This window comes from Phalaenopsis equestris, unplaced genomic scaffold (assembly GCF_001263595.1).
Source record: "Phalaenopsis equestris unplaced genomic scaffold, ASM126359v1 Scaffold000547, whole genome shotgun sequence".
Lineage (NCBI taxonomy): Eukaryota > Viridiplantae > Streptophyta > Magnoliopsida > Asparagales > Orchidaceae > Phalaenopsis > Phalaenopsis equestris.
In genome coordinates this window covers 94,608-119,327 of record NW_018164987.1, presented here as the reverse complement: position 1 = coordinate 119,327, position 24,720 = coordinate 94,608, and the positions used below count along the sequence as shown (strand labels likewise).

Sequence of the window (24,720 nt, the reverse complement as noted above, 5' to 3'; positions counted from 1 at the left end):
GAAACTCCCAATCTTTCCCTTTCTCCCGCTCTATTCTTGTGATCAGTCACGAGTAGAGCTAACTAAGAAGGCCACATGGGGATCACAACAAACATACGACATGATTGCTTGTGTGATCAAAGCGTGATACAACCGCTATTCAAGCAGGGAAGGTACAATGGAATTATGGCCATAAAGTCGTCCTTTGAGACTGAACTGCTCGATATAAACTTGATTTGACCTAGTTGAGAAGCCAATGACGGGATTGCGACTATGACCTCCCTACACAATCATGATTCAGTTGATTCTGGAAGCGAAGAAGGGATACCAACTAACTGCCTCAAGGTACAATAACGAATCAAGTTAGTTGGGCAGCCAACGATGAGATCGCGGAGTAAAATTATTCCACAATTGTAGAGAGTAGATGTTCTAGAGAAGAAATTAGATAAAAAAGTTGAGTCACATCCGATCCGAAATAGATGAGTGTTTCTCGTCTATGGAGTAGTGTTTCTCGTTTATGGATGAACGGTTTGAACGAAGGTTCACGACCTTGAAATAAATGATGAAGAAGATCATGGAGTTTCATGCAAAGCCACCGTTGCTTGAGGTGGGATCGAGTGACAGCTTCTTGAGCTGATGCGAGAGATAACAACTAGAGGGGTTCGCGAGACATCAGGACAACGTTGTTGCTTAAGACAGATTTGGAGTTGCGAGATTAGGCGACGAACTATAGAGTAGGCTTGAGTGGGATCCATCTAAAGGCATTGTGTTGCATCAGGGCAGTGTCACTATTTGAGGTGGATCTGAAGCCACAAGATTAAGCGAAGGAATCTGGAGCAGGATTGAGCAGCAACACTTGCAAGGAATAGTGTGACCTGCGAACCAATGGAATGAACTGAAGCATGCGAGATTGAAGAAAGGAATCAAGAGTAGATTTGAGCGGTAGCATCTGAAGGGAATTGTACAACAATCTAGAGGTTTGAAATGTGTGATGAAAGGCAAAACGAGACAACATGCAATTCAGGGCTAGAGAAGATCACTTCGAAAAATTTTGCTCGGAACAAGGAACCATCAGCGATAATCTTCAAGGCAAAAAGCGATTCAGGAGTAATGACGAAAATATGATAGATGGAGATGAGCAGAGGATTTTTGTGAGGGATTGTCTTGAATATTTCGGGATGGTGACAAGATGGTGCATCGTGGTGACCCCAATTGGTGTAAGACGTTGACGTTGATGATTTTGATGAGGGCGATTTAGGACGCAAGGCCGAAATTCTTGATCAAGTTGCATATCATGGAAGAGACACATGATACAGAGTTGACAAAGATTTTGGGGATCGATAATGCTATTGAATGAGTTGTTTGGAGGCAATATTTTTCATGATTGGCTTGAAGTCAGGGTAACATTAGATTTGAATGTGGTCAACGGATGTACATAAAACGACATTTCGAGACGATGAGGGTCATTGCCAGACGACCTAATCCATACAATGTCTTCTTTGAAGGGTTTGATGTTATGACGGCGCCTACGAACAATGTAGCCTTTATTAGCTTAAGGACAATTTAGTCATTTATCATTTATAATTGTTTAGCATAAATAGGGCTAATATGTTTAGGGTTAGGGTTATGCATGCTATTGGGTCTCGAGTCTTAGTGTTACTGTTTAGGAGAAATTTACTAATTCTCGAATTGTAGGATTTGGGAGAGATTGCCTTCCTCTCGAATTTTAGCTGCTTATCTTTGCACTCTTCTTGTAATAAACTTTTAGTTGCCCTAATTTCTGTGTGAAAATCTGTGTCGGTTCCTATGATTACCTTAGATAGTTTGCAGTATTATGCGTAAAATAACATTTGAACGATGCTTATTATAACTTATTTCTACCTTTAAAAGGTCATTGCTGCTGCTCAAGCTGAAAAACACAATGAGAAGAGAGAAAGCTGCGGTGATTCTCTTATCATTGACCCATGGGGAACTACTCTTGCACGCCTTCCAGGTGAATGCTTTGTCCATTCTTCTTTGATTTATTCAATGGAGGAAATTTAGGAATGCATGTATGACATTTATAAGAGGCAGTATTTTTCATGATTGGCTTGAAGTCAGAGTAACATTAGATTTGAATGTGGTCAACGGATGTGCATAAAACGACATTTCAAGACGATGAGGGTCATTGCCAGACGACCTAATCCATACAATGTCTTCTTTGAAGGGTTTGATGTTATGACGGCGCCTACGAACAATGTAGCCTTTATTAGCTTAAAGACAATTTAGTCATTTATCATTTATAATTGTTTAGCATAAATAGAGCTAATATGTTTAGGATTAGGGTTATGCATGCTATTGGGTCTCGAGTCTTAGTTACTGTTTAGGAGAGATTTACTAATTCTCGAATTGTAGGATTTGGGAGAGATTGCTTTCCTCTCGAATTTTAGCTGCTTATCTTTGCACTCTTCTTCACTGTTTAATCTTCTTGTAATAAACTTTTAGTTGCCCTAATTTTTGTGTGAAAATCTGTGTCGGTTCCTATGATTACCTTAGATAGTTTGCAGTATTATGCGTATAATAACATTTGAACGATGCTTATTATAACTTCTTTCTACCTTTAAAAGATCATTGCTGCTGCTCAAGCTGGAAAACACAATGAGAAGAGAGAAAGCTACGGTGATTCTCTTATCATTGACCCATGGGGAACTATTCTTGCACGCCTTTCAGGTGAATGCTTTGTCCATTCTTCTTTGATTTATTCAATGGAGGAAATTTAGGAATGCATGTATGACATTTATAAGAGATGAAACATTTAAAATGCTTCCATTGTGAAGTTACTAGAATTACTTGTAACAGCATGTTGGCATATTGACTAAATTGATGTAGTCAGATGGAAACAATTTTTCGATTTTAATTGATCCAATATAATGCCAATTTGGAATCATAATATCTTCATTAATATTTTCCAGACTATATGGCATTATGATATTTTTATTTTTTTTTCATTTATTCATTCATGTTGAGTGTTTTTTGATAAACTTTATAAATTATTTTTATACAACTTCTATCATATAATCTTTAGATTTCTTTTCTTTCCTTATAATCTTGTGACAGTAATTTTTTCAACTTGTTTAATGGTCACATGTCTATTGTTTGTTGTACATATTCAAACCATCTAAGTTTATTTTCGACTGACTATTTTTTAATAGATTTTACTTGAGCTTATTTTTTAACATAGTTGCCTTGTCAAATCCATTTTAGCATCCTTATCTCTATTGTATTCGACTTAGATATCAATAGTTTTTAACGACCTAACATTTGGGTCCATAAAATTATATTGACTAGTTGCATTTTTATACTTTACCTTTCAGTCTCTGTAATACATCTTATCAATAGGAGACTATTGAAATAGTTCTCCATTTTAACCCTTCCCATCTTTAACTTTGCAAGTTATATCCTCACATATATTTCTTCATTCTTCTACATTATATATCTATGATTTTTAAACCTATCATATTTGTTAACGTCATACCCACTAGAATTAGATATATCATATTTTTAGTCTCTATTCTATTAATTCTATGATTTTTTTTCCTTAAAACATTTCTTTTTCTGTTCTATTTTTTTTTAATATACAATTTAGTGGATGTCTCACCAATGTCTAGCAAATTAAATCTGTTGTGCTACCCAATGCATGAACTTATGTCAATGTGGGGTTTTGAAAAGAGTTTGTGTAATATTCAAATAATGAGAGATTTTGTCTTTGTTGTTTGCATCCATGACATTGAGTTTATAGAATGCAATCTAAAATTATTGGCCTCTTCCATCTTTTTTATTTAGCACCTCATTTCCTGTTAGGGAAAATAATTTCTACAAAGCATTTTTTATGACAGGCATTTTGGCCCCAAAATCTGACTTCTTAGGGAAAAAATTGAAGGATTAGAATTGAATTTTACTTCCACTATAGAAAATCAAATTGTTCGGTTATTGATCATTGTCTTTTAGCTGCTTCTCCCTATTAAATTGATAACTTTGTTGAGGGAGGAGAGTATCCAAGTGCGTATTTACTCACATTGTAGAGGAAACTTTATGGCATTTATATAATCTAAAAGCTCAAGGATGTGGGAAATAATGTATTCTGGATATTAACTAGTACTGCTGTGAATGATATCAAAGAATCTTATATGGTTGATGTCAAGAGAGATTACTGGATTTAATTCCACATGGGATGGCACGGTAATTTAGAAATATCGAGTACTGGACTCATCTCTACTTAGGATTTTATATATCAGGTGGTAGTATATGAGTGGTTGTCATTATTATATGTTCAATTTTTGTAATCTGATCCTTCATATTACAAGAATTATCAGTAACTCGTGATTGGGAAACTACGATGTAGATCCAGTAGGAAGAGAGGTGGTGAAATAAAAAGATTAAGGGGGTGGCAAATATTCAAGTTTAGGATTTTCTATTTCTTAAAAAAATTTTGAAACTATTATAAATATCATTATTAAATTAAATATAATTAGTTTTAAACAATTATTAAGCATTTATATTGAGAAGGAAAAATTTTCAGGGTATTATATGATATTAAAGAGTTTAATAAAAATTTAGGGTTGGCAGTGCCTCCCCCAACCACCCTTTAGTTTCACCGCTAACTATGGTACACTCAATGAGTACAGCTAGCTGATGGAAATATATGTGTGCGCTTATTCTTAGACTAACTTATGAATTTTCTGAAGTAAATGCTGCATTTGAGAGCCTTCTAATGTATAATTCAAGTTATAATAATGGTTTCCTCGCAGATCGTTTATCCACTGGGATTGCCATAGCCGACATCGATCTCTCGCAAATCGATGCCATAAGAACTAGGATGCCAATTGCTACAGTAAGAGGGCTTTAATAAAGATTTTTAGTTTTTACTGTATGCTCGATCTAAGTTCAGTTCTAATCTTCTACTTTCGCAGCATCGGAAATTCAGTATCACCTGGAAGTCCCCGTCTCTTTGAATGTTTATGAGATCAGATGAATCATGCAATCTATGAATGATGGATGACCACTGGCGGCAGAACTTTTGTGAAAAAAAAAAGGTTGAAAAAATTTGGAAATTTCTTGTTTAAAAAAATATGAAAGTAAAATAATCCTTGCTGGGTATTGTAAGTTATAATGATTTGCTATATGGAGACTCATTTTAATTATGTCTTGTGCCGCGGATTCATGATATTTTAGTCATGACTAGGGAAAAAAATTGTGTACGCATGACGTACGCAACGCTGCGTACATAATGAAGGTTATGTGCGCGTTATATCGGCATTATATTTATGTTATATCCCTTTTAACCTTCATATAACATCTATATAACCTACCTGTAACATGCATGAACTTACAAATAAGTTCCGTGCTTTTGTTTTCACATATTTGTAAATTACATGTAGGTCATATGGAAGTTATATGGATGTTATAAGGGATATAACGCGAATATAATGCCGATATAACACTCATATTATATCCATTATGTACGCAGCGATGTGTACGTCTTACGTACGATTATGTACGCAGCACTGCGTACGACTTACATACGCAAATTTTTTCCCATGACTAGGCAAGTTATTTGAAGAATTTTATGCAGTTTTTTTATACTTTTAAATATGGGGGATACAGTTGAACCTGTTTTGTAAATTGAAACAGCATGCAACCGAATTCTTTAAGTGGTGCTTTACCACAATTTTCTTGATGATATGTTTCATGTGATTTTGTCGAAATCATAGTTTTTGTATTTCTATCATCTCGTATCTTAATGACTTCTTAGACTGCATGCTTTGAGGCCAAATTTTGAAGTGGAAATATTATTGCACCAACCATATGAAACGGGTTTGGGCTGCTCATTTTATTTTTATTTTGTTATGTATTGTCATCATTATCATCATTAGTATTCTTATAATTATGATTATCATAATTATTATGCTGATGACTATAATAGTAATAACAATAATAATAGTTATTATTATAATAAGAATAATAATTATGAGCAATCATATTTACTATTATAGCTTTCTAATTGAATTTGTAGTTTAGTTCGTTATTTTAGTAATCACACTTGCATTATGTTAATAGTTGTTTTTTTTAATTCAGTTACCAGATTAAAAAAAGTTGCAATTCAAATGAATTATTTAAAGATATTATTAAATACATTAGTTTGAAGTTGTATAACTATAATATTAATGCTAGGGTTGCATAACAAGCTTTACTGGTAATATAAAGACACTTCATGACTTGGGCCTACAAAAGTCATCATATTGACCAATTTATCTTTACTTGAACCAAAATAAAATAGAAAATCAAAATAATTTAAGAAATATGTTTATTTTTACAAAATAAAATAGAAAATAAAAAAAATACACAAAAATATATTTTTTAAAAGAATAAAATAAAATTTGATGCCAAAAAAACTCAAAAGTTAAAGATATGGGCTATCATCACTCTCCAGGAAATGTTAGTATTTGTTACACTTTTCCATTAGTTCCTTCAGCATATGTAAATAGGTAAAGCTCCATCACACGTTTAATTCTTTCCAAAATTGACGATGAGGACCTACAATTATATGATATTACACGCTCACACTATGAGATACTTGAGCTCAAATTTGGCACATTTCAACGTACCATGACATGACATGCATGTCTAACTTGTTATACATATATATATATATATATATAAATATCACGAATATCTCAGCCATAATGTTAATAACAGCCACAACTCGGGCTTGAACTAATATCATCGTCTTCAAAAACAATCAATACCAGTTCATACTTCAAGATTAAAATTAATTCAACATCCACCATTCAAAAAAAAAATACTAATGATGCCCAATTAAAACTATCATAAACAAATTTTACAAAATATAATCACATACAGTGAAATAATTTCAAAATCCTACTGCTGCATGGGCTGTGTTGCGAGGTGGAAAATCTACTGGGAAACTTTCTTCCAGTATGCTGGATCTGACTTTGTAAGAATAAATAGTAGAAGCAATTTTGTACGAATGCCAGTTCTCAATTTTTAAGGCCTGCCTGTTAATCAGATATAAAGATTCAGATTGAATGTGAGCAAAATCAGCTAAATATCGAGGTTCTCTGGATTGATCATCCTGGCTGAGTTCTGAATCAATTCCTTCCTAACATCAACCTGTACCATAACAAATTAATGCCATTTGATAACTGTATTTATCAAGTGTTCAAAAGAAAGGGGATTTTACATAACGTAGCACACAATTCATGTGTATTTACACATCTCGTATACTCAAACTTTCATATTTACATACATTGTGCTTTGGCGCCTCAAACCTATGGATGAAAATATGTATTTCACTTTTAAAAAGTGTGTAAATATGAAAGTTTAGGTGTGAGATATGTAAATACAAGAATTGTGCACTAAGAGATAGATTTTAAGGACGATGTGGGCATGTAGCTTCTAACCCGAGTGCCCATAAGAGAAGCGAAAACCACACTGGCTTCTGCAGCATCATCCACCACTATCTTCTTTAAAACCCTTGCATCAGGATTCATGGTTGTTTCCCACAATTGTACAGGCATCATCTCCCCCAAGCCTATTTAAGAGACAGTAAAAACATTTTAACTCCAACCTCAATTGCAGGTAGTTTGTTAGCCAAGTATTTTATGCGTTCAAATCAAACTGTTTTATTTAGAAGTTAGAAGATTTACATACATACCACTCAGTTTTTATATATTTACATGTCCAACACCCAAGTAACCTTCAATTTTTACATACATACCATCTACTTAAGCATGAAAAGGTGTATTCCACTGCTTAAAAGTTAAAATGGTGATATGTTTGCTGTGATATGAATGTTTTGAGTGGTATAAAATGTAAAAAACAAAAGTTAGGTGCTAATATGTAAATATATAGGAATTAGTTGGCATGGTACATTAAAACTTCTAGACAACCATATGCTTAATGCTTTGGGAGACAGTGTAGGAGACAGTAGGATTCAGTTGCTTCTCATACCATAGTCAAAGATCTTCAACCCCATAAAGTTATAGCAGCTCCGCTGCTTTCAACATGAAAGTTGAAGCTTTGAAAAATGAGATCGAAGCTCTCCCAACCCCAAGAGACTTATGCTAGCGTAAAGGACCTGTGGGAACCATCCGCTATTCCGTCGTCTAAACGGAGCTGGTCCAGACTTGAGAGGGCGAGTGCTACTCCGATCGTTCTCCTCTCGAGGTGATGATTCTTCTCAAAGGGTAGAATGGTGCTCTGATTGTATCTCACTCCAGATGTGGTATTTATCCTTCCTCGACTCTCCACATCCCTCCCATTTTTCTATGATGCATTCCTCCTCATTGCCGCCACCCAAAACATCACTCATTTTTTGTTTTCCTTCAGATTTGCTCTAACCCGTCCTCTTCCCTGCCATTGATGTTACAGCTCTCCAACTTCGTTGTCGCTGCTGTCCAGCCCTTCCTCTTTGCTACCGCCACCATTTCAGCCCTCCATCCTTGCTACCATCACCCCGGACAGCCTTCCCACATCCTTGCTACCATCACCCAGGGGAATCCTCCTAAGTTATGGTATGTTCATCCATTTATAGCAAATTTTCACATCACGATGAAAATATAATGAAGTTGGATTGCTATAATGCTTAGAGAGTTGCCCAGAATAAGACACAGGGTTGTTTGGGATTAATTTTATATTATGTCTTTTTTGCTTTTGAAAAAAAAACAAAAAGTTTATCTATTTTTTTGTTTTATTTCTTAATTTTATTTTTAAATGAAACATGGTTGTTTTTAAAATACCCAAAACACAAAAAAGTGTTTTTATCTATTTCGAAAACAAATTTTTTCGCACTCCCCTATATCTTGCGCAACAGTGGCTTCTCCTTCGGTCTACCGCTTGGCATGAAGGAGCGGAGCGTGCCAAGAGAGAGCCACGCAAGCGGGAGAGTGGCGAGAAAGGAAGGAAATCTGGCAAGGGTCACCGACGGCATGAAGGAACGGGACGGCATTGTTTAGAGGCAGAGAAGAGAAGGGCCAAGGTTTCGGTCGTGAAAGCGGGGGAGAGGCTAGGGCATTGTGACCGAGAGGAGTAGGTGCTCGAGGGACTGCTAGTCGCCAGAGGGAGAACCGTCGACGGTGTCGTTGCTGGTAGCAGGGAAATCTAGCACGTAGAAGGATCCTAGGTGGGGTTTCGGGCAAAACTGAAAGAGGCACCAATTGTGAGATTAAGGTCTGTGCAATCCTCCTGTAGCCTGAGAGAAAGAGGGATTTTATCTCCTTTTTTTAGGTGGCATCTATGTAAATGTCAATTATGTTTAACTAATTTATTAAAAAGTATAAATTTTTCTTGAGAAAAAAATAAAAAATACCCAACCGAAGATGTTTTATAATTTTTGTTTTTAAAAACAGATAAATCATAACAGTAATAAACGCATTTTCTAAAATAAAAGGTAAAAAAAACATACTAAAAACAAAAACAAAAATAGAAAACAAAAAACAGAAAGAGATCCCAAACAAGACCTCAATTAATCATAATGGTCTAATTTTCTGTTTTCGATATAAAGATATATTGGGGACAGAATGAATTACATTGTAGAAAATAGAATCATGCATTCAAAAGTATGAAAAGATGATGTATTTCTGTAAAATGATACATTAGATTGTAAAGAATTGAGTCATGCAAACAACAGTACGCAAAGATCATGACGAATTTCTCACCTTTAAACCTCTGGATATGGTACGTAGCATTTGAAGGAAAAGAACTCTGAACTTTTTTGAGGTCAGCTTCATCATAGCAGTAGTGTACTTGCTTACCACGCTCAACCTAGAATTCATTAACTAAATTAAAACTTATAAATAATTCTAAAAAACAGAATAGATTGAACAATGCTGGAAGGCAGACCTTATAGAGCGGTGGAACACCTACATATATGCAACCCTCATCAAATAATGCTTTCTGTACCAAAGGATTTTTATCACCAAGGAGAAATTAGCCGAACCAAAAACATGAAATTTAACATATGTAAAAATAAATAAGTTTGTAGCATTTAGTACCTGATACCTAAAGAAGAAAGTGAGAAGAAGAGTTCTTATGTGAGCACCATCCACATCAGCATCAGTTAGAATGATGATCTTATGATACCTCAAAGATTCCTTTTTAAAATCCTCCCCCTGAAATTAGATAAAGGAAAAGTTTCAACAAATGCAAGAAAGCCATCAAAATCTTCCTTGTTAAAGAATGAAACCTTCACTCCAAGTCCAAGTCCGAGTATGAGATTTTGAATTTCTTCATTTTTGTACATGGCTGCTTCATCCTTCCTTTCAATATTCAAAATTTTACCCCTCAAGGGCAAAATAGCCTGTACAAAACGTTTTAGCCAAGGTTAAATATTTTCAGTAAAAACACAAATAGAAAATTGCATTATGCATATGTTGGTCCCCAAAATCGCAATATATATAGAACATGCTTGTTCAAAACCAAACAAGCAATGTCAGAGCACTAGTTTGGCAACTAGCTTAATAAAACATGTTGGCAACATCATAAAATGTAAATTTTTTTCTCAACTATCACTTTTATGATTACATGAATTATGATAAAAACAAAAAATGGATGACATGCAAGTAAATTGAACAAACACCTAGCAAGATTCGCCATTGGATCAACACTAACTTGGGCAGAATTGTAACACATGACACTTTAGAAGAAATAAAAAAGCATTCCCATTTCCACTATATGCTATAGCTCAATCAAATATATTAATACAGAGTTGGTCCGTCAAAATTACAGCATTAAAACTTAAAAATTAATCAAGATATTATGTTAAGTAGGTCGATAATGAGGTAATAATCATGAATCCATCACCAGCACATTTCTATAGCAGCACAACAATCCCTAGAAAACGACATTTTGTTTCTGTTATGCAGTTAATTCTAAATTTCAGAACTAAGAACTGAATTTCATGTTTGTTTCCTCCCTGGATAGTTTTTTCTCCACCTATTTATATGCAACATCTCATCTACGTTAATACGCAAAATAATTAATAATAATAAGGCAAACTCATTTTTTCTTCTACTCTCTTCATATTCTAATTATCACGATAGAATCAAAGAAATTAGGATTCTTACATACGTCTTTTGAATGAAAATTTTGAAATTTAGACATTTCAACATGATAATCCACAATCAATTTAAGCCCAAAATTTATATCTTGAAAATCAAAGATGCTAAAGAAACTTTGAAATTATCTAAGAAAGTAATGCCTTATCTCAAGAGATTATCCAAAAATGTTATGTGCCAATATACCTCAACAAAATGAGGACGTTCAAAGTAAAAATAGAAAGCTCTAAAATCTTCCACAACTATTCCTGAATATCTTCGGAGAGAAGTTCTAACAATTACACATCACATTAATAGAATGCTCTCAAGAGTACTTTAATTTCGAACCCTTCACTTTCATTTCCCAAAAACAAAATTATAGCTTATCTTCCTTAAAAAAAACTTTTTGTGATAGGGTTTCATTTACATTCATTATTAGCACTAGAGCAAATTAGGATCAAACCTATCAAAACTATCATTATCAAATACTCCCAAATTCAACAAGAGAACAATCACTTTTTCTATTATCATGACCCGCCCCGGGGCTTGGAGTTAACCGAAACAGAACGAACAGACAGACAGTAAAAATCAATTCTTTGTTATTCAAATTCTATTACTAAAAACATAATATTTAAATAATACATGAAAGAGCAACTAAAAAAAAAACAATTAAAATTAACAAGTAAAAAATTTAACATTTCTTTTTGTTCTCGTCTTCTGAATACATTTGCTTCACTTCTATTTATTTTGTTCAAATGTTTAAAACCTAGAAATAATATGAAAATAACATAATGAGTTATTTAAAAATAAGCTAGGAGTAATCTCACCACTAAACTGCAGTAATCCAAGGAAAAGACTACAATATGTATACGTGTCCATAAAAAATAGCATAATATGTTTGATCTTTCACATTTATTTATAAGCCATCTGATATATATTTATAAGCAATCTGACAAATGTTTATAAATAATTTGATATATGTTTATAAGCAATAATATATGTTAATAAATGCATCAATTGCATTTTCTAAATAAACAAAAATTAATACTCTATATGCATTTATATTTACTTTTATTTTACACTTTGCGTACACATCTGTATCTGTGATGATTACAGTCAACAAACCTATCACACTCTTGGTCGATATTACCCCATCGACATAGTGGTTAGCAAACTAGCAATTGCCTAAGGTGGAAAGAACTTACCTGCCCCTGAGCAATATTATCTCATCGACACAGCGATTAGTGAATTATAACAATTGTCTAAGGTGGTAGAAAAACTCTACTTGCACTGGTGCACCGGCGTCCATTACCTATATCATTAGAGGGTGAAATCCTCATCTGAACATGCACATACAAGTTTTTATATATAAACTAATTTATTAATATACATATATTATTCTGTGACATCTTTATGCAATCTACTAACATGCATACTCTGTTGTGCAACTAACTATTCATCATGCATATCTTCTATCTCTTAAATCATGTATATCTTACATATCTGTTGTGCAACTAACTATTCATCATGCATATCTTTCATATCAATCAAATATCTCTTAAATCATGTATATCTTACATGTATATCTTACATAAAATATCTATCTAAATATCACTCATATCATGCATATCTTTTATAATTTTTCAGTCATACATAATTTTTCTATCTAAAGAATCTACTGCAATCTAAATCCAACTAAACTAAAACATACATATAAATCAACACATATTTTCAAATAACACCTCAGTTGTCAAGCTAAACTCTAAATCTTCGATATCTAGCTAGAGGTTGTGGTGACTTTTAAGTTGAGCTTAATAACCTATAAAAAATAATATTTAAAATTTTAAGATCTAAACAATTTTTATTAATCGAATAAATTTTCTTAGCCTAGGATTAATTTAACTGAATTTTAAGGGATTTGACCTACGACTATCTTCTGCAAGCTTGACTCAAACTTGCCGCCTCACGTAACCAGCCTGAAATCTTAAACGAATTAGGAATTCATAATATATTAGTTCATTAGATAATATAGCTTAAAAGATCAATGATTTTCCAAAACATACATTAAATGGCTTTCTGGGCGACCAATCCTTCTTCAAAACTGCTAAATTTACTTTTTATCACATCCAATCACACTTCCCCTACACTGATATCATGCTACCCTTATGAAAGATCGCAACTTTTGATGCTTTTGGCATAATCTGCGCCTTCAACGGCAACCATAAAGGCAAAAGGGACGAAAAACGAGGCAAATATCAAAATAGAAACATGCGGAAATGAAAGTCTCAAATATTACTAAAATCGGTTTTGCATTTACTGATTTCACAGCATAGCCTGAAAATGTCGTTTGCAGCTCTGTGCGGGCCCCTCTCTTTATTGTTTCTCGCAGCTGCTACAGCAGCCTGATTGTTGGAACTCCCCAGGTGCGAGAAATCAAGAGTAGGGAGAGGTGGAGTCGAGAGAGAGGAGAAGAAATAGGGAGAGGGGTGTAGGTCTTGGCTTACCAGGTGCCGCTCACCCCTTCAGGACCGCCTGCGGGTTTGCTCGAACGCAGGTCCTCACAGGAGCTTCTGCAGAGTGAACCCGAGAGCCATGAAGGAAAATCAGGAGGGGAAGGAGATTTTGAGAGCTATGAACACATTCGATTGCACAAAAAAATAAAAGAGGCATAAGTGCATGGGCTACAGTGTTGAGGATTAGGGAAATAGTTAATATTAATTAAATTAATTAAACGAATAACTTGAACATTTTATATCTCCCAAACCATTCATAATTTACATACAATATTTTATATGAAATTGATGGATTTTTCATGTAGAATTTTATAGAATTGTTTTGATTGAAATCCGATGGATGCGAAAATTAGATATAATTTAAGTCACCAATATTTTTATCAAATTTCTCAGAAATTGGTTCTTACAATCTCTCTTTATAAAACTTCATCCTTGAAATTCATGAACTCCGTATCAACTATGAAGATAAAACAAAAGTGATTACAAAAACTTGTTTCTTGTGAAGTAGTAACTAAAACATATGTGATAAATCATACATCTGTTAAAACCAACATAACACCCAAAAGACAAATCATCCATCAAACAATGTATCAACATCAGTGGCAACAAACTCCTTTGATTAAGAGTCAAAGAATAAAGTGTTGGGCAAATGTTCTGTCTTAGTTGCTCCTTACGATCCACAGTATCAGCTTTTGTCATCCTCTGTCGACCACTTCTAGAAATAGATCATTCTTGAAAATTCCTCTAAGATGGATCCCTTCCTGAGTGAAAATATGATGTGGATCTCTGAAAAGCAATAGAGAAATTTCTCTTCTAATGTCCGGGCTGTTTGCATAAATAACACACCTTAAACTCAAGTAAACATTCCCCATAATGTTGATTTCCACACTTAACACAAGGTTGTACAGTGCCACTGCCAACCTACCTAAAAGCTCTACCGGTGTAAGACTTCATCTTCTTCCCACTAGACCTTATGGATGAATTGTTGGTGTCACTTCTTCCAAACTATTCCTCTTGTGCAACTCTCTACGCTTCTGAGTCTGCTGAAAATCAATCTCCACCCACCTAGGTCTCTCCACTAGCGTTGAATAGTTTTCAATCCCAAGTGGCACAAGTGGTTGACTGATCGAATCTTTCAGTCCGGAAAGAAATCTGTGGCATTTCTCTTCTGCATTTAGAATAAGTTGGTGTGCATAACTCAATAGCATAGTAAACTTCACTTCGTATTGCATAACTAATTGATCTCCTTGCACCAACCTCATAAATTTATCTTGCATTTGTCTTCTAGTCGAGAGTGGTACAAACCATTCTTTGAAGGTTTTCACAACTCATCCCACTGTACCAAGTGGTTGTGGTCCTACTTCCAAACTTCTACATCTGACCTTGCCACCATCCTTCAGCTTCTCCCTCAAAAGCAAAAGTGGCTAGGGTAACTCTCCTCTCCGGCGGACAAGATATGCAATCTATGATTTTCTCAACTCTCAACAACCAATTTTCTGCTTCCACTGGCTCCCCTACTTCAGAAAACAAATGTGGTCTCATATCTTGAAAAAACTTCAAATACTTATCCAATGGTGGTCCTCCACTGGTATTATCTTGAGGTTGAGAATTCTTAATCAACTGAGTCAACATTCATCATATCAGAGAAAGCACCAGCATTAATTGTGACATTATGGGGCACAACAGATTCTACATTCTCATCTCCGACTTCTTCCTCAAAAACATCCATAATTCTAAAAAAACAATCATATAAGTTAATTAGACTTAATCAAAATGTTTAATTTCTATTAGTTATAACTTGATTCAATTATCCTATTGGCTCTTTCATTATACGTCATGTTATTTAATCTAAACATATGCTTTGATTTAAACATTTGCTCTGATATCACTTTTTTCACGGCCCGGTCCGGAGCTTGGAGTTAATCAAGACGGAAACGGTTGGATGGTGAAAATCAATTCTCTGTCATTCTAATTCTATTATTAATAATTTAATATCTAAATAATACATGAAATAAGCACTAAAGAAAACAATTAAAATTAATAAATAAAAATTATACATTTTTCTTGTTATTCTCATCTTTTGTATACATTTACTCTTCTTCTAGTCATCTTATTCAAATGTTTAAAATTAGAAATAATATTAAAACAACATAATGAGTTATCTAAAGATAACTAAAGATAATCACACCATTAAACTACAGTAATCCAAAAAAAAGACTACAATATATATGTGTGTGTATAATAAATAGTATAATATGCTGGTCTTACATATTTATAAGCAATCTGATATATGTTTATAAACAATCTGACATATATTTATAAGCAATCTGATATATGTTTATAAGCAATATGATATATGTTAACACATGTATCTATAACGTTTTCTAAATGAATGAACAATAATATTTTATATGCATTTATCTTAACTTTATTTTTACTTCATATTTTACGAACATATCTATCTTGGTGAGGATCACCATCAGCAAACATAACACACCATTAGTCGGTGTTGTCCCATTGGCTCCCGCCAGCACATCGGCTAGTGATCTACACATCGTACGTGTATTGGGTCAAAAAACCCTTACTTGTCACTAGTCGATATTATCTCGTCGGCAAAGGGATTAGTAATATAAACACTACAATTTTTTAGGGAGATAAGCTCTATTCTACTCGCCCCTGGCTGATATTATCACGTCGGCACAACCGTTAGTGAACTATCACAATTGTTTGAGGTGGTAGAAAAACTCTCCGCACGCGGGTACCTAGGGGTCCTTTATCTATACTATTATGAGGTGAAATTCTCCTCTGAACATGCCATGTAAGCCTTCATATATAAATCATTCCATTCTTTATACATCGATTATTTTGAGACATCTCTATGCAGTTTACTAACATGCATACTCAGTTGTGCAACTATCATTACACATATCTTTCATATCATTCATATATCAATCTCATGCATATCTTTTATATCATACATAACTTACATGTCTATCAAAATATCATTCATCTCATGCATATATTTCATGCATGCACATCTTTTACAACATTTCAATCATACATAACCTTTTTATGTAACAATATGAAAAATCTACTGCAATATAAATCTATCAGAACTAAAACATATATTTTGAAATAAAAACGATTACTGAAATTAAAAAATGTAATTTCTCACTGAAATTAAAAAATGTAATTTCTCACTTTAGCTTTCAAGCTAAAAACTTAGGGTCCGTTTGGGGCCGCTTTTTTCAGGCTTCGCGGCCCTGAATCTCGAAAAATAGGCGTTTGGCTCGCAGCGTCGCGGCATGGCAAAGTGAAAGCGGGAGAAAAGGCGGAAGCTATATTCACCCCGCTGCACAGCTTTTAGCTCGTGAAAAGGATCCTTTTGCCCCGCCAAAAACCCTCGTTCCTCCCTCCTTGCCGCGTGAGTTCTTCTTCCTCGAGCTCTTTCTTCTTCCTGCCGAGCCCCGCCAAAAACCCTCGTTCCTTTCTTCTTCCCGCGTGAGTTCTTCTTCCTCAAGCCCTTTCTTCTTCCCAACCTCGTGCCCTCGCTGCCCGTTTGCCCTTCATGTGTCCCTCCTCCGGCCGACGCTCCTCCGCCCATTCCTCTGTCGCTCCGTGGCCGAAAGCCAAGCGAGAACTTCAAGACCCACAGCTGAAGCGGAGGAAAGCCAGGCTAGCAGGTATCAATTTCTTTGGTTGTTGAAATGCTATTCTCATTTTAAATGATCGGTTGTTTCGTTATCGCGAGTGTTTGATTCTGATTGATAGCTTTACCTATGTTGTTATCGAGATCGTTTTCCTTGGATTTGATGTAACATATTGTTATCATTTGCAAATTTAACTATGAAATGAACTATTTTCTTCAATGTTTTTCTTATGCTTTTTCTTGGATTTTGAATTGCAAGATGTGCAGAATGCTGTGTTTTGCTTTTGCCTTAACGAACTATGATAACTTACCACCAGAATGCTACCTGTTTTTATGAGATGAAATTTGCAGCCTTTTGTTGTGATGAAATGATATGTATAATCACATGCTACTTATGCAATTGAAAGCCATTTTTCAGCTGTCAATTAGTGCGTCTAAAAAATGCTATAAAATAGGAATTTTGAGGGGAAAAAATTGTTTGGCATGAATAATGAGATGATTAGGAGGTGCATTACTACCTTGGTCGTTAGTTTTGTTTGGCCAGGTTGTTTTTTTTTCTTTTTGATTGATTGATTCTGGTTAGTTTCTCATCGGGGATTTGTTAGCTTTTGGACGTGGTATGACGGGAAGAGTTGTTGATTTCCTTAGCCTTGGCGACCCACATACTTCCTATTAGTGATTTGATGATAATAAAATTTATGTGGTTTCATTTAATAGTTAAATGTTTTTACAAGTAATCCAATTATCAATAGTCATCGTCATTGTGACAATTCAAGTAACCCAATTGTGAGTATCATATTAACATAGTGATGAAATAGCAGTTGAAGAAGTATATTGTATTTTATTAAGATTACTTAATTGTGTTTTTATGAAATTTGTATTCTATTTGATTCATTGACTTGCTTTTTCAAACTTCATCATATAATATAATTTGTTTTAATATTAATTTCATTAAATTATGTTATTTTTTATTATTTCCTATGCATTGGAAGAGGCTTGTGCAGGTTTATTCATGAATGGCATCTGTGAAAGCCTTGTAACTGCTAGTCAAATTACTCGATGAAGAAAATTTACTAACATTTACAGCTGAATTTTTTGGGGGATCTTTTGTTACTTTTTTGCTTTTGTTTGGAGAATTTTATTGTCACGTTTTATTTTATATAAAGCTCATAAAATGAGAAAAATACCACCACCAACCAAAGAAAATCCTAAAAAAACCAAAAACTTGTACTACTTGATTCTTCCTCACCATGAACTGAATTTCTTTTATCACCACCGTAGTTGTCATGCTTAACCATGCCAAAAAATTCAACATTATAAGGGTTATATGGGATGACTTTAACCAATTTAAAATTCATTCTAAAGCAACATTTATAATCACATCTATCATCATATCCACCAATCAGAACATCTGATTTACTAAAAATTAATAACATTAGTACAATTTATCCACAAAGTAAAATATATATTTAATTTGATAACTAATCATCACAAATAGAATTTATGCCCCTGAACATATCTTGTTTCACTTACAATATATAAGGGAATTATATCTTATAACTCCTTAATACTTCAATATTTGGCTCGGCACACTATCAGAGAAGCAACGATAAATAATAATGTGAGTAATATATTTACTAGTTGTCGCCAAAATTAATAATGTAAGTAAGCTGGAAGAATATTGATATTGCTTGATTGCTTGAGATGGTTTTTTTTTATTTGGATGTTCTATGATTCTGTTTTCTTCTGCATTCTTATCCATTTTGCTGTTAAATCATAGACTTATTAAATCCTGTCATTTAACAGATACAACTGCACCATCACTCGATCAAAGGTGAATTGTCATGTTCTCCTTCACAATTTATTGAAGTTTATCTTGGTAGTACCAAAAAGAAAAAAAATTAATTATATTTTTTTCCAGTTTAAACCAATGTATGTTCAAGGTTGCTAGTTTTGATTGAGTCGTGATCTGTTCACTTTTCAGTTCACTATTTATATTCATTAATATTTTTCATATTTTTGTTATAGTAATAACATGGATAGTAAGTCTAAAGAGGTTTCTACATCCGCATTGTGGGATAAAGATACAAAAATAATATTTTACGATCTTTGTATTAAAGAGATTGAACGGGGAAATAGACCAACAACCCATTTCAATAAAAAAGAGTGACAAAATATTATAAAAAGTTTCAAGAAATGTACAGGCAGGGAATATAACAGGCTGCAAATGAAGAAGGAATGGAAAATTTGGAAGGAATTGAAAAGGGGTTCTACAGGTCTTGGTTGGGATCCAGTGAAACGAACAGTTGATGCACCTGAGGAATGGTGGGCTGAAAGACTTGCAGTGAGCTTTGTTTGTAAACTTCTTTATTTTGTAACTTTCTATTTTGTTCTAATTGGGTGTCTATCAATTTGTGTGTAGGTGGTGTATGCTGCAAAAAAGTTTAAGCTTTCTGGAATTGAGCCTGAATTGGAGAAGAAACTAGACCGCATGTTTAAGGGAGAAGTTGCGACAGGAAACTATGCATGTAGCCCAAGTGAGACATGGTTCGCTGGCAATGCCGTGAATTTGGGCCGTGAATTTGGGAACCCCCAGAGGTTCAGTTGATTTCATTGACGTCCCCAGCCCATAGCAGAACGAATATAAAATTATTTCCTGTTCCAAACATCTGAGGGTTATTGATAAAAGAAAATCTGGTGCTTCTTCCCTCAGAAACGAGCTATCCGAGGCAGTTTCATGTTTCAAAGCAGAATGTCAGGCTTTTCATTCAAGCACAATCGCGGGGACACTTGAAATCCTAAGTGCTACAGCTGAAATTTATGCAGATGAAGAGTTGTATTTGTTCGTAGCAGAATTGCTAGAGGACCCGGTCCGTAGGGATTTCTTTGTGCAGATGTCTTTCACCCGCAGAGTGACATATATTCGGCATTTTTATAATCGTTTGAACAATTAATATTTTTTATATTTTTCATCACTAAAATATTTACACTGCATTATCTATTTTTTTTCTTTCTAAAGTTGTGCTTGGGAACTCTCTTGTACCTTCATAATTATTTGTAAACATTTCTTTTTTTCTATTATCACCAACTCTTATATAAATAATAATTATTTAGGAGACATTTAGGAATACCCATCACTATGGATGCAAGTAGAAGAAGACGGATGGAGACCCACATGGATACACGCAGAAGAAAGCAGAGAGGGATGTTTCTGACTACAATGTGTTTGATGTACGAGTACTATAACGCGTACATTGATCGGTCGCCATGCATGGCATCTTCTTATATTGACGACAAATGAGTTGGAGAGATGCTTGCGGGGCACCTAACACGATTTTTTAATATATTTCGAATAGCACCCAACACAATTTTTTAATATGTTTCGAATGAGTTAGACAATATTTATCGATCTTCTAGACTTACTCGTAGGATCTCACAGTCTTCATGGATCTTAGAGGACCAATCCACGTGAGGTGCTCGCAATAATATTGTTCATATTATCCCAAAATGAGTCTATGCGAGGAGCAATGGAGCAATTTAAACACTCATAAAAAATAATAAGCAGATATTTCTCAATCGGATTGAGCGTGCTTGTTAGCTTATCCTCTCATGTCACCCTCAGATTATAAGTTTGAGCAGATACCCGCTGAGATAGCACGTGATGCACGATATATGTCATTTTTCAAGGTATTCTCTCGGATGCATTATAGTTAACTTTGTAATGGTAAGCAATGATATTTTAAACCTAACATTTACTCATCATGACTGCATTGACTCGATTGATGAAACACATGTTGACACACGTATACCAAATAATCATAAGGTGGCATTTATCGGCCGTTGTGGCAGCCCAAGCCAAAATGTTATGGTCGTCTGCGACTTTAACATGTGTTTCAGACTGACTGGGATGCCAGCGCACATGACAGTCGAGTTTTTAAATCTGCAACAGAGATCCCAATAGCAACTTTCCACATCCACCTGTAAGTACGCTCGGGATCGAACTCGTACGAATTGTTCAATTTATTAGACAATTATTACTTGGTATCCCAAAAAAAAAAACTTGAATTTCCATATTAATTGTTCCATTTATTAGGCAAGCATTACTTGGTTGATGTTGGTTACCCATTGCAACGAGGGTATTTAAAGTCATTTCCTGATACGAGATATCATATACCAGACTTCGCACGTGTAAGTAACGTCACACGAGGAAGAAATGAAATGTTTAATAAACGACATTCATCGCTACGTGGTGTAATTGAGAGGACTTTTGGTGTTTGGAAAAAAAAATGGGTGATACTCCGTGATATGCCTCCTTACAATTTTTCGAAGCAGGTACAGATTGTCTTTGCTACAATGACTCTTCATAATTACATAAGACAACATTCTCGTAGTGATATCGACTTCCATTTGGCGAAAGATGATGAAGAAAATGTGCCTTCAAAAGCATTTGAATACCGGCTATGTCAGTCTTTCACAGAAGAAGAGACCGAGGCTTCCATTGACTTCACTGTAGATGGGGAAGGTGCAAGCGAGATGGCAGAGCTGAGGGAACGAATTGCTGATGTGATAATATGCCTATGAATGAAGAATTTGAGAATTTATTAGTTGAATATTATTCAAAATATTGTTGCACCGATTTTTATTCAACTTCATATTTATGAGGTTAAACATTGTTAATACGATGCTCAGAAATGAGATCTTATATAGGTAGAATTGCAGCTATGATTTTGCATCTAGTTAATGAGGTTAACCTTTTCAGTTCTTACAACGAAATTGAAGTGATCATTCTGCTTCTAGTTAATGAGGTTAAACATATCTGTAAATATGTTGAAATGATAGCAACTATAAACTTCAATTCAACCGTAAAGTTGATATTTAGATATCTTGATATTCCATGAATGGTCTAAACGATACATATCTATATATGATATACGTAGTTATGCTTTGACATGATTGGGATGAATCTGTGCACTTGTATTTTGATTTTTTATTTGGGGGTAGACATATGTGCATGTCCAGATTTTGGTTTTATTTTCCTCTAGAACAAATGTGTACACATACATCTCTGTCACTTCATCCCAGAGCAGACATATATGCATGCAAACTTTTTTCTTCCCCTTCATATACTTATATACATTATAGTTGATTCCTCAATTGTTTAGGTCGTTTGGACGCTGTTCTTCATGTCTCAAATAGTTGGCCTATGCACATATTAGGATAAATATGCTTGTTATTTTTTTTCAATTTAGTTACCTATGATGGCTAATAATTATTGGTTGGATAACAGTGCTGAAGATTTTTTTTTTTTTGCTGCTGCCCTCTCTTTTGTTGCGATAGGGAATGCAATTATGTAGATTTTTTATAGCTATTAGACGGGTTTCTGAGAAACATAACTTATGTTTGTTGCTGCTGCTTTTCCTATAAATTTTAAGCAAGACATTAGTATGCTTTTCTTTCTCCTTACCTATTAACTCCAGTATTAGAGTTGTAGAAAGGAGCTTTAATCAGTGATTGCAGGTGTTTTCATTGGTATAACATAGCTTTATGAATTGTCTTTTCACTATATCTTAGATTTGTGTACATGTTATGGAAATATGAGATTGAGGGTAATGCTTATCAGGGAAATTTACTTTCATACCATTCATTTCTTACTTACATATCTAATACATTAACTTTAGCATTTTTTTTTTAAATATGTACCACTCCATTCTTATATGCTTAAATTTATAAAATCTAGATTGCAGCATTTACATATGTACCACCCAATTCTTACATGTTTGCATTTCTAAATTGCAGATTTACATACAAACCATCCAATTTGTACATATTTACATATCTAACACCTATAATTTATATTCTACATTTATACATTTAATCTCCTCTCTTCCTATTTTCTGATTGCAAGAATCCTGGGCCGAATCTTGATACGAATGCTTTTTGCTCCTAGCTGGACATTGCTTGAATAACATTTCTAACCTTATTCCATTTATAAATCCTATGAACTTTTTTTAACACATAAATTACATGTATTAGGAGATTTTGAAATTCTTATAATTCGTATATGTTTACATTCGCATTTAAATTTACATATTTAACATAAACCTAAATATTAACTTACTGATTTATTCAACTTCATTGCATTTACGTGCTTAACACCTAAATTAGAAAACGTGCATATAAAGTTCGTTTAATTTCAACATATTTACAGATATGACACTTCTACAATTTCGTTTAATTTCATTGCATTTACATACATACCTCTGCATCCACAATTTTGTGCTAGAATGAATTACCTTTGGGAATTCATGTTTTTCACGTTCAGCATTGTCATGTTTCAAATTGTATTTGGGAATAACTAAATTTCTGCATTACTTTCTTGTTCTGTAGAACATTGTTTGACAATGCTCAGGCTTTAAATTTCCATGTAGAAATCTGATTCTACTTCCTTTTTGTGCTCACGGATCCGCCTCACATGTAGAAATATGTTTTTTCAGAAGTCTGATTTTGTAGTTTTTGTGGTATTGCAGTTCTTATGCATCTGTAGGGTGTTTGCAAAACTTTACATCAGTAATATTTGTAGTTCTGTGGAGTTTTGTTTTTACAGATTCAAGCTTAAGCAAGTTTTCTCAGCTACTTCTACATTAGAGTTATATTTGTAGTTATGTGCATCAGCAATATTTGTAGTTCTGTGCAGAACTTTGTTGTAGTTCTGTGGAGTTTTGCTGTAATTAATTCTTTTGTTTTTTAGATTTTAAGATCTTTTTTATTCCATATACCATCCTTATACCATCCATTCGTATATATATTCGTAAATATATAAGAATTGGGTGGTATGTATGTAAATTTTTTTATTCTTCTTCCATTTTTCTCTCTCTTGATGTTTGGTGAATCTGATTTGTTAAACATTTCAAATTTTTCTAGTAGCAACCTGCATCAAAGCTGACACACATACTACAACTTTGTCTTGAAGGAAATGCGAGAACTGTCATTATTTGCACCATGAGTCATGCCCTTAGCCATGTAGAGCAATCTCGTAGCACACTCTCCTTTGCTTCTTGTGCAAAATAAATTACAAATTCTGTTGACATAGTTACTTTCTTTAATGTGTTATTTTCGGCAAATGCCAAATACGTTTACATTCAGATGTTTTTAAGCAATGTTTACGTTCAGATGTTCATAAAAGATGAAAAATTAAAATATATGTGTTTGATCATCAAAACTTGATATTCATAACTTTTACAATTACCCAACATTTACATTTATTACTTATTTAACACTTTCAAGATCTACTAATTTATCACATAACAAATTTTACTTATGAAGTTAAAAAATTTTCACTGTTACAGCTTTTTTTAAACAATTTTATCAAAGAAGGGCAAAATGGTCATTTTTTCAGAAACAGTTGTTTTTACACAGCTGCACCAAACAGACAGTCGGCTTCCCCGCAGCTGCTTCTCCGCAGCAGCTTCCTGGGGCAGCGCTGCCC

General features: G+C 34.1%; 2 protein-coding genes across 5 annotated transcripts in view; one reads left to right on the top strand and one right to left on the bottom strand.

Annotated features, from left to right (window-relative positions):
- The window catches only part of LOC110029088 (nitrilase-like protein 2), a gene marked incomplete at its 5' end in the record, with an annotated part of 32,146 nt that extends 26,987 nt beyond the window's left edge, over positions 1-5,159 (top strand). Inside the window, 3 exon segments of one of the 3 annotated variants that reach the window (XR_002294485.1) lie at positions 1,870-1,972; positions 2,586-2,688; positions 4,767-4,842. Coding sequence is in view for 2 of the 3 variants with exons in the window: in XM_020731212.1 (XP_020586871.1) it covers positions 2,586-2,688; positions 4,767-4,849; positions 4,929-4,970 (228 nt within the window). 3 annotated transcript variants of the gene reach the window in all.
- Positions 5,160-6,721: 1,562 nt separating this feature from the next.
- LOC110029089 (DNA gyrase subunit B, chloroplastic/mitochondrial-like) overlaps positions 6,722-24,720 on the bottom strand; it is a 70,176-nt gene continuing 52,177 nt past the window's right edge. For both annotated transcript variants that reach the window (XM_020731215.1, XM_020731216.1), the window contains exons 15-20: positions 10,223-10,336; positions 10,032-10,148; positions 9,880-9,933; positions 9,696-9,801; positions 7,440-7,570; positions 6,722-7,149 (exon numbers count right to left, since the gene is read on the bottom strand). In XM_020731215.1, coding sequence (XP_020586874.1) covers positions 7,081-7,149; positions 7,440-7,570; positions 9,696-9,801; positions 9,880-9,933; positions 10,032-10,148; positions 10,223-10,336 — 591 coding nt within the window. In that variant the 3' untranslated portion in view covers positions 6,722-7,080. The remainder of the gene's footprint in view (positions 7,150-7,439; positions 7,571-9,695; positions 9,802-9,879; positions 9,934-10,031; positions 10,149-10,222; positions 10,337-24,720) is intronic.